The sequence below is a fragment of the Nicotiana tomentosiformis genome, chromosome 12, assembly GCF_000390325.3.
Source record: "Nicotiana tomentosiformis chromosome 12, ASM39032v3, whole genome shotgun sequence".
Taxonomy (NCBI): Eukaryota; Viridiplantae; Streptophyta; class Magnoliopsida; order Solanales; family Solanaceae; genus Nicotiana; species Nicotiana tomentosiformis.
Window position 1 is genome coordinate 51,577,576 of NC_090823.1, and position 13,575 is coordinate 51,591,150.

A 13,575-nucleotide genomic window follows, 5' to 3' on the forward strand; every position below is an offset into this window, starting at 1 on the left:
AACTAAACCAACCACCTCGGCAAGTCACATAATAGCAATTGAGCACATAATAAGAAGTAAATAGGGGAACGAGGCTACAACACTCGAAACGACCGGCTGGGTCGTTACATCACCCCCTCTTAAATAAACGTTCGTCCTCAAACGTGTCTAGAATCATACATGGAGTCTCAAATAGGCGTGGATATCTGCTCCGCATCTCCCGCTTGGTCTCCCAAGTAGCCTCCTCGACTGGCTGACCTCTCCACTGCACCTTCACTGAAGCTATGTTCTTTGACCTCAACTTTTGAACCTGTCGATCTAAAACGGCCACCGGCTCCACATCATAAGTCAAATCACCATCCAACTTAACCGTGCTGAAGTCCAAAACATGAGACGGATCACCGACATACTTCTAGAGCATGGATACATGAAATACTGGATGAACACTCGATAGACTAGGCGGCAATGCAAGCCTGTAAGCCACCTCCCCAATCCTCTCAAGCACCTCAAATATGCCAATATACTTAGGGCTCAACTTGCCCTTATTCCCGAACCTCATAACACCCTTCATGGGTGAAACTCTGAGTAGTACCTTCTCTCCCACCATGTAAGCAACATCACGAACCTTCCAATAGGCGTAGCTCTTCTGTCTAGACTGTGCCGTGCGAAGCCGATCCTGAATCAACTTAACCTTGTCCAAAGCAACCGGAACCAAGTCAGTACCTAATAGCTTAGCCTCACCTGGCTCGAACCAACCCACCGGAGACCGACACCGTCTCCCATAAAAAGCCTCATACGGAGCCATCTAAATGCTCGATTGGTAGCTGTTGTTGTAGGAAAACTCGGCAAGCGGCAGAAACCTATCCCAAGAACCCCCGAAATCTATGACACAAGCATGTAGCATATCCTCCAATATCTGAATAGTGCACTTGGACTGTCCGTCCATCTCAGGGTGGAATGTTGTGCTCAACTCAACTCATGTTCCTAACTCTCACTGAACTACTCTCCATAACTGCGATGTAAACTGGGTGCCCCGATCTGAAATGATGGACACTGTCACACCGTGAAGGCGAACAAAATCGTGAATGTAGATCTTAGTCAACCACCCACAAGCGCCTAAATAGAATCAAACTTCCTCGATGTCTGTGGGAGCCCAACTACAAAATCCATGGTGATACACTCCCATTTGCACTCCGAAATCTCATGCCTCTGAAGCAATCTACCCGGTCTTAGATGCTCGTACTTCACCCGCTGACAGCTTAGGCACAAAGCTACAAGCCCCACTATATCCTTCTTCATCCACCTCCACCAATAGTGCTGCCTCAAGTCCTAATACATCTTTGCGGCACCCGGATGAATGGAATACCGCAAACTGTGGGTCTCCTCGAGAATAAACTCACATAGCCCATCCACATTGGGCACACAAATCAGATTCTACATCCTCAACACCCCATTATCCACAATAGTAACCTCCTTGGCATCACCCTGCTGAACCGTGTCCTTAAGGACAAGCAAATGGGGATCATCATACTGACGCTCTCTGATGCGATCATATAAGGAAGACCGAGAAACCACACAAGCTAGAACCCGACTGGGCTCCGAAACATCTAACCTCACGTACTGATTGGCCAAGGCCTGAACATCTGATGCAAGCGGTCTCTCACCAACAGGAATAAATGCAAGCCTACCCATACTCATCGCCTTTCTACTCAAGGCATCGGCCACCACATTGGCCTTCCCGGGATGATACAAAATGGTGATATCATAGTCCTTTAGCAACTCCAACCATCTCCGCTGCCTTAAATTTAGATCCTTTTGTTTGAACAAGTGTTGGAGACTCCGATGATCTGTAAATACCTCACAAGACACACCGTAGAGATAGTGCCTCCATATCTTCAATGCATGAACGATGGGTACCAACTCCAAATCATGAACATGGTAGTTCCTCTCATGGGGATTCAACTGGCGTGAAGCATAAGCAATCACTCTACCCCTCCTGCATCAAGACACGCCCAATACCAATCCGAGAAGTATCACAATGCGCTGTATAAGAGCCTGACACTGAAGGCAAAACTAGAACTGGAGCTGTAGTCAAGGCTGTCTTGAGCTTCTTAAAGCTCTACTCACACTCATCTGACCACCTGAATGGAGAACCCTTCTATGTCAACCTGGTCAAAGGCACTGCAATGGACGAGAAACCCTCCAGGAAGCGACAAAAATATCCGGCCAAGCTGAGAAAACTCCGAATTTCAATAGCTGAAGACGGTCTGGGCCAACTCTAAACCACCTCTATCTTGTTTAGATATACCTTAATCCCCTAACTGGACACCACATGCCCTAAGAATGCCACCGAATTGAGCTAAAACTCACACTTGGAGAACTTCACATAAAGCTTCTCCTCCCTCAACCTCTGTAGTACAATCCTCAAATGCTGAGGATGCTCCTCTTGGCTACGTGAGTATACCAGGATATCATCAATGAATACTATGACAAACAAATCAAGATATGGCTAAAATACACTGTTCATCAGATGCATGAATGCTGCTGGGGCGATGGTCAGCCCAAATGACATCACAAGGACCTCATAGTGACCATAAAGGGTCCTGAATGCCGTCTTCAGAATATCTCAGTCCCAAATCTTCAACTGGTGATACCCAGACCTCAAATCAATCTTAGAGAACACCTTTGCTCCCTGAAGCTAGTCATATAGATCATCAATGCATGACAAATGATACTTGTTCTTGATTGTAATTTTTTTCAACTGCCTATAATCGATGTTCATCAGCATACTACCATCCTTCTTCTTCACAAACAGAACCGGTGCACCCAAAGACGACACACTAGGTCTAATAAACCCCTTATCAAGAAGCTACTGAAGCTTTTCTTTCAATTCCTTTAATTCTGCTGGTGCCATACGATACAAAGGAATAGAAATGGGCTGAGTGCCCATTCAGTACCAAAATCAATAATCCTGTCGGGTGGCATGCTCGACAGGTCAGCAGGAAACATATCCGAAAAATCTCGCACTATCGGAATAGAATCAATAGTAGGAGTATCAGCACCAACATCCCTCACAAAGGCCATATATGACATACACCCCTTCCCAACCATTTGTTGGGCCTTCAAATAAGAAATCACCATGCTGGAAATATAATCTAGAGAACCTCTTCACTCGATCCTTGGCAACCCAGGCATCTCCAATGTCATGGTCTTAGCGTAACAATCCATAATAGCATGACATGGAGACAACCAATCCATACCCAAAATCACGTCAAATTCAACCGTAGTAAGAAATAAGAGATCAACTCTAGTCTCAAACCGCCAAAAGTCATTACACACGACCGATACACACGGTCCACAACAATAGTATCGCTTACCAGCGTAGATACATGAACATGTGAAACTAAGGGCTCACGGGGCATAGCCAAATAACGAGAAAAATATGATGATACATATGAATAAGTAGAACCACAGTCAAATAATATAGAAGCATCCCTGTGGCATACTGAGACAATACCTATGATCATTGTGTCTGAAGCAATGGCCTCTGACCTCACAGGAATAGCATAGAATCGAGCCTGACCTCCACCTGATCGGCCTCCTCCACTAGGGCGACCTCTTGCTTCCTGAGCCGCACCTCGAGCTGGGTGAGCGGGTGGTGAAGTAACTGGTGCAGAAGTCATGGCCTGACCCCCTACTGTACTGGATCTCCCAAAGACGAGGACAAAACCTCCTCATATAACCAAGCTCCCCACACTCGTAGTAACCCCGATCCGTCAATGGTGGTGGGGGCTAAATCGGGCCCTGAGAACAAGAATAACTTCTAGAAGAACCCGACACCGATGAACCCTGAACTGATGGAGCATGAGATAAACTATGAGCTGGGAGGGAACAAAAAGATGACTGACCCGGACAAGCAGTGTATAAACCATGGCTAGCTGATGCACCACGATGAACCGGATGGGCTATCTGATCGGGCCTATAAGGACGACCCCTGTTATGGTGAAACTGACCCCCAGAAGGAACACTGGTGAAACCACCCGAACCACGAGGCCTCTTGGCCTCCCTCTCCCCAAAACGCAGTCCTCGTCGAACATATCACCTGATACATTCTCTCGAGTCATAACAAAGCGCAGTCCATAGTTGAGGCCATCAATGAACCTCTTAATCCTCTCCCTCTCTGTGGGAACCAACCGGATTGTGTGACGAGCCAACTCTAAAAATATCATTTCGTACTTGGTCACAGACATGCCCTCCTGGCATAGCTGCTCAAACTGCCTACGCAACTCTTCCCTATGGGTCAGTGGCACAAACTTCTCCATGAAGAGAATTGAGAACTCGTTCCATGAAAGTGGTGAAGCACCGACTGGCCTGCCCCACTCATAGGCATCCCACCATCTGAAGGCTACCCTTGTTAGCTGAAAAGTAGTAAATGAGACCCCACTAGTCTCCAGAATACTCGCCGTCCGAAGAATCCGCTGTTATCTATCCAAGAAGTCCTGGGGATCCTCTGACTCAGCCCCACTGAATGATGGAGGATTGAGCCTCCCAAACCTCTCTAGTCTCTTATACTCCTCATCACTCATATCGGGACCCATATGGGCCTGAGCAACTGCAATTGGCTGGGCCGGCACCCCCGCTGTCTGAAGTCCCTGCACCACCTGCTCTAGAGTACGGGCGACGGGAGTCTGAGTACCTCCCTCAGCCTGAGAAGTGGCTGTTGCGGAATAGAATAATAGAAGTTTAGTTCCCGCAATCAACAAATTCGCACGACAAGATGCAAGAATGTGAAGTATTCCTAAGTGTTCGGCAACCTCTCGAAGATAAGTAATGACGTCTCTGTACCGATCCGCAAGACTCTACTAAACCTGTTCATGACTCGTGAGACCTATATAACCTAGTCTCTGATACCAACTTGTCATTACCCAAAATCACATGTTCTGCGATGTAGCCTATCACGATACTAGACAAGCTGACAACTCACAAATACATGCATCATTAATTCAAAAACATACTGAAATGGGTTTAAGTAAATAAAATCTCATAATTACTGGGTGAAACCATCACAACTCAATACAGACTTCCCCAAAATCCGGGTGTCACTGAGCTCATGAGCATCTAAACAATAACACAGTCTGACAACTGAAACACTGTCTAGGAAGGTAGAACAGTATAAGAAAAATTAAAAGATAAAGGAGGAGAGTCAAGCTCTGTGGACGCCAAGACAGCTACTCGAAAATCTCCGAAATAATAAAGCTCCAAAAATTAGCAACCACCATGCCCGAAAATACCTGGATCTGCACATGATGTGAAGAGTGTAGTATGAGTACAACCAACTCAATAAGTAACAAAACTAACCTATGGGCTGAAAGCAGTGACGAGCTCAACAAATAGAGTCCAAATAAAGAGTTTAACAGTACGAAAATGACAAAAATATGATAATAATATCTCAGAGAAACTCATAATCTGTTGGTACACAGTACAAGAATGTAGACATGCTTCCAGGTTAACAATTAAGCTCAATACAGATAAAATATGCCAAGTATGACTGATATGAGGAATATTACATCTCTATATCTACATGCCAATATGCATATCACATGTGATGCAACACAACGAAAACCTCACATACTCACAATCTCAGAGTACTCAATCTGACTTTCTCAACTCTCGCTTATCACACTCAGTCACTCAGCACTAAACGGTACCTACGCTCGCTGCTGGTATGTCAGACTCCGGAGGGGTTGATTTTGCCCAAGCCCTAATAATAAGCCAACCTGGCCTGCTGCAGCGTGTAGCCCGATCCCATAATGATAAAGCCTAAAAGGCTTGCTGTGGCGTGCATTCCGATACACATATAAGCCATAAGGCCTGCTACGACGTGCAGCCCGATCCATAAATCTCACTCACAACATGGCTCTCAGGCCCCAACTCAGTCATCAATCTCTCTAGTCTCTCGGGCTCACAAATCTCATGCCAATTAGCCCAAAACAATGATATACAACACAACAATAATTAGTAACAGAGACTGAGATATGAAATGCACATGATGGATGTGACTGAGTACAAAATTGCCATATATGCAAATAATTCAATAGCAGAAATGACCACAAGGGGGTCTCAACAGGATAGCATATAGCCTAACATGATTTCTAACATTAATCTATAGCTAAATTACTCAAACACATAGGGATCACATGAATGGCTACAAGGTTTGATGACTACATAGTACCATGGAATTGACCGAATCATAATATTTACGGTGCACACCCACATGCCCGTCAGCTTGCATGTGCATCACCTCAACAGCAACCACATAACACAAAATTCAGGGATTCATACTCTCAGAACCAAGTTTAAAAGTTTTACTTACCTCAAACCGTGCGAATCTCTACTCCATTAATGCCTCGAATCTAGCCACAGACAACTCGATACAATCAACTCAAGCTATAGGAATCAATTCCACATGAAAAATCTAAGTTCTTTAACAAAAATCCCGGGCCCACATCTCGGAATACAACAAAAGTTATAAAATCCGAACACCCATTCAACCATGAGTCCAACCATACCAAAATTACTCAAATCCGATCACCACTCGACCTTTAAATCCTCAATTAAAGCCTAGGAAGTTTCTACAATTTTCCCCCAATTTCAACCCAAAACACTAATTAAATTATAAAATCAATGATATATTTGTGTAATTTAACCAAATGTGAGTTGAAATCACTTACCTCAATCACTCCCTTGAAAATCTCTCCAAGAATCGCCTCAATCCGAGCTCCCAAAATTAAATTGTGAAATATAACTCAAACCCCTCATTTTTGATATTTAAGAGTCAGCTTAGATGTCCTTCTTCGCGATCGCGGGAAAGGATTCGCGATCGCGAAGCACAAAACCCAAGCTGCCAAAAATTTAATCTACGCGAATGCGTATAAGCCCATGCAAATGCGACTCACAACAATCCCAGACCTAAGCGATCACAAATATCATCACGCGATTGCGAATAACATATTCGCGTGACCGGCCCAGTCCGGTAACCATAAAGTCAACTCTCGGTCAAACTTCTCAACTCTCCAAACTTCTAATTTTACAACTTTCATTATTTCAAGCTAAAATCACCTACGGACCTCCAAATCACTATCCGGACACACAACTAAGTCCAAAATCACCCTAAGGAGCTATTGGAGCCGTCAAAATTCCATTCCGGAGCCATTTACACATAAGTCAACATCCGGTCAACTATTTCAACTTAAGCTTCCAATCTTGGGACTAAGTGTCCCAATTAATTCGGAAACATCCCTGGAATAAAACCAACCACCCCGGCAAGTCACATAACAATAATTAAGACAAAATAAGCAGTAAATAAGATAACAGGGTTATAGCACTAAAAATGACCGGCCGCGTCGTTACACAAGGTGAGGAGTGGGTACACAGGTTGTACGTGGTATTTGACCGGTTTAGGCTACTTAGATAATTTTCATGCTTTAATTGAAATGCCATATCATGTTCAAAATTCTCATAGTCAATCTATTCTTATTTATGTTCATCTGTTCTTACTTGCCTTAATTGATTTGTTTAACACTTATTCTACATCCTATTTGATAAATTGCTCTCATGCTCTAGTTGAACTTTTTGCTTCTTTATTTGCTACATGTGATCTCTTTCATTGTTGATTATCATTACTTGAAGTCATTGTATGTGTTATCTCTTTCATTGTTAATTATCATTATTTGAAGTCCTTGTTACTAGTTATCTCTTTCGTTGCTATTATTCTCATTTGGAGTCATGTTATTCCTTCCATAGTGAGTTAATTGTATGTGGTTCGTAGTGATGCATTATTTTTCTCATTGTTGAGTTATTAGTGTCCAAGTTGTGAAAGCCGTATCATTTTGAAGCAAAGTTGATAATTGTTCAAACATCTTTCTCGTTTAGAATTTTACATTCATTGTTATTGTTTATATTCTTGCACACATTGTGGTAGAGCCGTGGGCTATTACTGTTGAAACATTGATATTGTTGATTGTTGGCAAGTTGTGATATATGGGTACTTGTGGTGCGAATTATTATTGTGATGTGTTATTGACGCGCATGCGGCGGTATAAGGCTTGGTGTTAATGTGCATGCGGCAGTATAAGGTGGAACTTATGTGCGTGTTTTTTGTAGGGGAATTACGTGAAGCCACGCGGTGTCATAAGGTGGGCTAAAGTACGTGTAGCTATTTCGGGAAAACTGTTTTCAAAACCAATTTCAAATGTAAGAATTATGAGGCAGTATAAGGAAATATTGTGATTGAGCTTATGAATTGTAAATATGAGGCGGTACCTCAGTTGTGATTCTTGATATATATAAACGAGGCGGTACCTCGGTGGTGATTCTTATTGTACACGAGGTGGGACCTTGTTGTGATTCTTGTTGTTTCATTCTTCCTTGTTTTTGTCAGTTATTATCCGTAAATGATCATTGCGGTTCTCCTTAACTGCCTTCTTTATAATATTTCCATGCTTACAATTCCGATATTAGTTCATACTATTAACTGTTTTGCATCAGTTATTTCTCTGCTTTCCATTATTTATACTTATAACATTTTCATACTATTTATTTATATCCTAGTGGGTGTCTTAACCTGATCTCGTCACTACTCTACCGAGGTTAGGCTTGATACTTACTGGGTACTATTGTGGTGTACTCATACTACGCTTTTGTACATCATTTTGTGAAGATCCAGGTATGTCTGCGCATGCCGATCCATAGTGATCATTTGTTAGCTACATTACGGAGACTTCAAGGTATGCCTGCTCGGCGTCCGCAGGCCTCGGAGTCACCTTCCTTTATTCTTATTCCCTATTGTATTTTCTTTCAGACAATGATGTATTAGATATTCTAGTTTTACTCTGTAGAGCTTATGACCCAGTTTCACCGGTCTTGAGGAGTGTATTGTTGTTGATTCTATTTTCGAAAGTTTATATCAGTTATTCAGCCTTGTTTTAGTATTATGTTAATTATTTCCATCAAGTTATTATTAACTGTTAGGCTTACCTAGTCGTAGAGATGAGGTGCCATCATGACATCCTACGGAAGAAAATTGGGGTCGTGATAAAAACGTCAAAACATTCAAGATAACAATAAAGGAAAGAGCATGCCCATGAGATACTCTTGATTGGGAGGCTAAATTCTGGCCATCGATTGGCAGAATGTCGACGACGAGGTTTGCAGCTCTCTAATCTGATCTTTTATGTGAGAGAGTGGCAGTGCAGATCGCTCCCGTTGGCGGAGCAGATAGTTTTCTATATATAGGGCCTCGATTGGCAAAGTTGACGCTTGATTTGTATAGGGCGCTCTGATCGCATGAGCTGATGATTTACTATGTATATGGCTCCAATTGGTGAAGCCAGTGGCTTGATATTTGTACAAGGTGCTCCGATTGACTGAGCTAATGATTTGCTATGCACAATATGCTTCGGTTGGCATGGCCAACAACTCGCTATATACAACATGCTCCACTTAGTTGAGCAGACGATTTGCTATGTACAACATGCTTCGTCCGCGTTAGCGGCCTGATTCTGAAATACTTGTAAAGGATTCAAGAGTTAGTTTTAGTTATACCAGGGAAATTTGAATAAAGAAAAAGAGATGATAGTTATGAGAGAGCGGCGGATACGTCGTTTGTCCATTTGTATTTTCCAGCATTTCCTTATATCATATTGACCCTGCATTCAAAGAAATATTCTTAGCAGGGGGGGTGTTGGGTTGTGTCGATTGTAGTCTTGACTTTTCCCCGGTCTTGATGAGGTTACACCACGAAGTTTAGTAGGTTGAAAAAATTATGATATTCTTAGAAAAATATTTTTTGAAAAATTTGTTTTATGGCAAATGTCGCCGTTTCGAATGATGACATTTTTTCGGAAATTCATTGAACGAGTGTGCCATTTCTTGAAAACTCTATCCCGTTGATGTCAATCCTCCATGATGCTTCTGACGAAGTGGATCCTTGCCGCTACGATTGCGTCCTAACCTGAACTAATACATTACAAGGGTTTTCCTAGGGTTATGACTGAACCCTTTCAGGTTTGCGTATCCGAAATAGAATCAGGTCTGAACGTAGTTCGTGGGTAATGATAAAACAAATATGATGAATATGACCGAGCCCGACTCAAGAAGCCAACATATCTAAATGGAATCAGGTTAAGACGTAGTTCGATTACAACAAATGCAAAAAATGATGAGATTGAAGATGAAATGGCAGAGTCTGACTCAGACTGCCTTCGTATCCAAATGGAATCAGGCCAGAACATAGTTCATTTATAAAAGATGACTGAATCTGATAAGGATTGCCTACTTATTCCTTCCCGAGGAAATCAAGTTGTGGCGCAGTTCCCGATAACATAAAAATGATATTTGGAGTTTCTATTACAAAAGAAAGGGGGAGAGAGAAGAACCGAACTCTATGCGGGTTGCCTACGTATCCCTCCGTGGGAAGTCAGGTTGAGCGTAGTTTTGTTACAGCCAAACCCTAACTCTATTATCTTCAAACGTAGTATCTCTTGATTGTTCCTGAGTAGATAGGCTTCGTGCTGACTTTTCCGTAAATTTCTACCATGATTAGAGCTCCATCCGAAAACACTCAGTGGACCATGTAAGGATCTTGCCAATTTGGTGCGAACTTTCCTGTGGCTTCTTCCTGGTGGGGGAATATTTTTTTCAGAACCAATTAGCCCGATGTAAACTGGCGAGGTTTCACATTTTTGTTAAATGCACTGGCCATCCTATTTTGATCCAGCTGACTATGATATATTGCGTCCATTCTCTTCTCGTCAATGAGAATGATTTGCTCCTGCATGACCTGTATCCATTCTGCATCGTCTAACTTGGTTTCTTGGATGACTCTTAAAGATAGTATCTCAACCTCTGCGGGTATCACAGCTTCAGTGCCATATACCAACATGTATGAAGTTTCCCCAGTGAATGTTCTCATGGTGGTTTGATAACCCAGTAAGGCAAAGGATAACTTCTCATGCCATTGCCATTGATTGTCCACTATCTTTCGCAGAATCCTTTTGATGTTCTTGTTGGATACTTCAACTGCCCTATTCATTTATGGTCTGTAGGCTGTGGAGTTGCGGTGAACAATTCTGAACTTCTTGCAAATTTCTCTCTGGGATCACTGTTGAGATTAGCTGCATTGTTAGTAATGAATGACTCGGGTATCCTAAATCAGCAGACGATGTTGTTTCGGACGAAATCAGCCACTACCTTCTTTGTTATGGCCTTGTAGGTAGATGCTTCGACCTATTTGGTGAAGTAGTCAATGGCTACCAAGATGAAACGATGCCCATTTGATGCGGTGGGCTCTATAGGTCCAATAATGTCCATGCCCCAAGTGGTGAACGGCCAAGGCGAACCCATTACATCTAACTCGTTAGGTGGAACCCGGATGAAATCTTCGTGGATCTGGCACTGGTGACACTTCTGCACATAACGGATTCTATCGCTTTCCATGGTCATCCAAAAGTATCCGGCTCTTAAGATCTTCTTGGCTAAGGTGAAACAATTCATGTGTGGTACACATGTTCCTACATGTATTTCTTCTAACAATCTGGTTGCTTCAGTGGCATCTACACATCTCAACAAACCCAAGTTTAGGGTCCTCCTATACAGGACTTCCCCGTTTAGGAAGAAGTGATTTTCCAACCTCCTGAGTGCTCGCTTCTGACTATTAGTAGAACTCTCTAGGTACTCTTGTTTCGAGGAACCTTTTGACGTCGTGGTACCACGGTTTACCATCTGGCCCTTCATCTACATGAAAATAGTACGCATGTTTGTCTCTGATTTCTATCTTGATAGGGTCGATATATTTCTTATCTGGATGCTGAATCATGGATGATAGGGTCATAAGAGCGTCAGCAAACTCATTCTGGATCCTGGGAACATGCTTGAACTCGATCTTCGTGAACTTCTTGCAAAACGCTTTTACACAATGCAGGTATGGAAGAATCTTGACGTTCTTGGTGGACCACTCCCCTTGGACTTGATGTATCAATAGATCAGAATCCCCTATGACCAAAGGCTCTTAGATGTTCAAGTCGACTGCCATCCTGATCTCAAGGATGCACGCTTCGTACTCGGCCATATTGCTGGAACAAGGGAACCTTATCTTCGTTGATGCTGAATAGTGCTATCCTGATTCCGAAACAAGGACTACCCCAATTTCTACTCCTTTGAAATTTTCTGCTCCATCAAAAAACATTCTCCATCCAGGGTATGACTCTACAATATCTTCTTCGGCGAACAACACCTCCTTGTCGGGAAAGTACGAAGTGAGCGGTTCATAATCCTTGCCCATTGGATTCTCCGCAAGGTGGTTGACTAAAGCTTGTCCTTTGATGGCCTTCTGCATTATGTACACAATGTTAAATTCACTATGAAGAATTTACCATTTAGCTAGCTTTCCTGTAGGTATAGGCTTTTGAAAGATATACTTGAGCGGGTCAAGCCGAGATATCAAATACGTGGTGTATGCTGACATGTAATGCCTCAATTTCTGGGTGATCCATGTCAAAGACAGCAAGTGCACTCTATCAGAGTGTATTTGGCCTCACACGGTGTGAAATTCTTGCTTAAGTAGTAGATGGCTTGCTCCTTTCTTCCAGTTTCATCATGTTTTCCCAACACACATCCAAACACGTTATCCAAGACTGATAGGTACAACAACAATGGCTTCCCGGACTCGGGAGGAACCAACACTGGTGGATTTTACAAATACTCCTTAATTCTGTTGAAGTATTTCTGACATTCTTCTGTCCACTTTCTGGCAGCATCCTTTTTCAGCAGCTTGAAGATAGGTTCACAAATTACTATAGACTGGGCTATGAAACGGTTTATGTAATTCAGTCTACCTAGGAAACTCATCACATCCTTCTTACTCTTGGGCGTTGGTAACTTTTGAATGGCTTTGATCTTTGAAGGATCCAATTCTATCCCTTTTCTGCTTACGATGGAACCTAACAATTTTCCAGCAGGGACTCCGAACGCGCATTTTGCAGGGTTCAATTTTAAACTATACCTCTGCAAACGTTCGAACAATTTCCCTAGGTCATCCAAATTTTCTGAACTTTTTCGAGACTTGATGATGATGTCATCCACATACACTTCGATCTCTTTGTGAATCATGTCATAGAAGAGGGTCGTCATGGCCCTCATGTAAGTAGCACCAACATTTTTGAGATCAAACGACATGACTCTATAGTAGTAAACTCCCCAAGGTTTAGTAAAGGCTGTCTTTTCTGCAGCTTCTTCATGCATCAGGATCTGATGGTACCGGACGAAAAAATCCATGAACTACTGCAACTCATGCTTCGCGCAGTTGTCGATGAGGATATTAATATTCGGCAAAGGGAAATTGTCCTTCAGGCTGGCTTTGTTGAGATCTTGATATTCCACACATATCCTGAACTTCCCATCTTTTTTAGGTACTAGGATGATATTTGCCAACCATGTGGGATAATTGGTGACCCTCACTACATTCATCTCTATTTGCTTGGTTACTTCTTCTTTTATCCTCAAACTCCGGTCAGGCTTGAATTTTTTGGGTTTTTGTTT

General features: G+C 42.7%; 1 protein-coding gene across 1 annotated transcript; it reads right to left on the reverse strand.

Moving 5' to 3' along the window:
* Positions 1–10,687: 10,687 nt before the first annotated feature.
* LOC117273217 (uncharacterized) lies at positions 10,688–11,071 on the reverse strand. The gene has a single exon (XM_033652318.1). The coding sequence runs from the start codon at positions 11,069–11,071 to the stop codon at positions 10,688–10,690; it is 384 nt and encodes a 127-aa protein (XP_033508209.1).
* Positions 11,072–13,575: the final 2,504 nt, after the last annotated feature.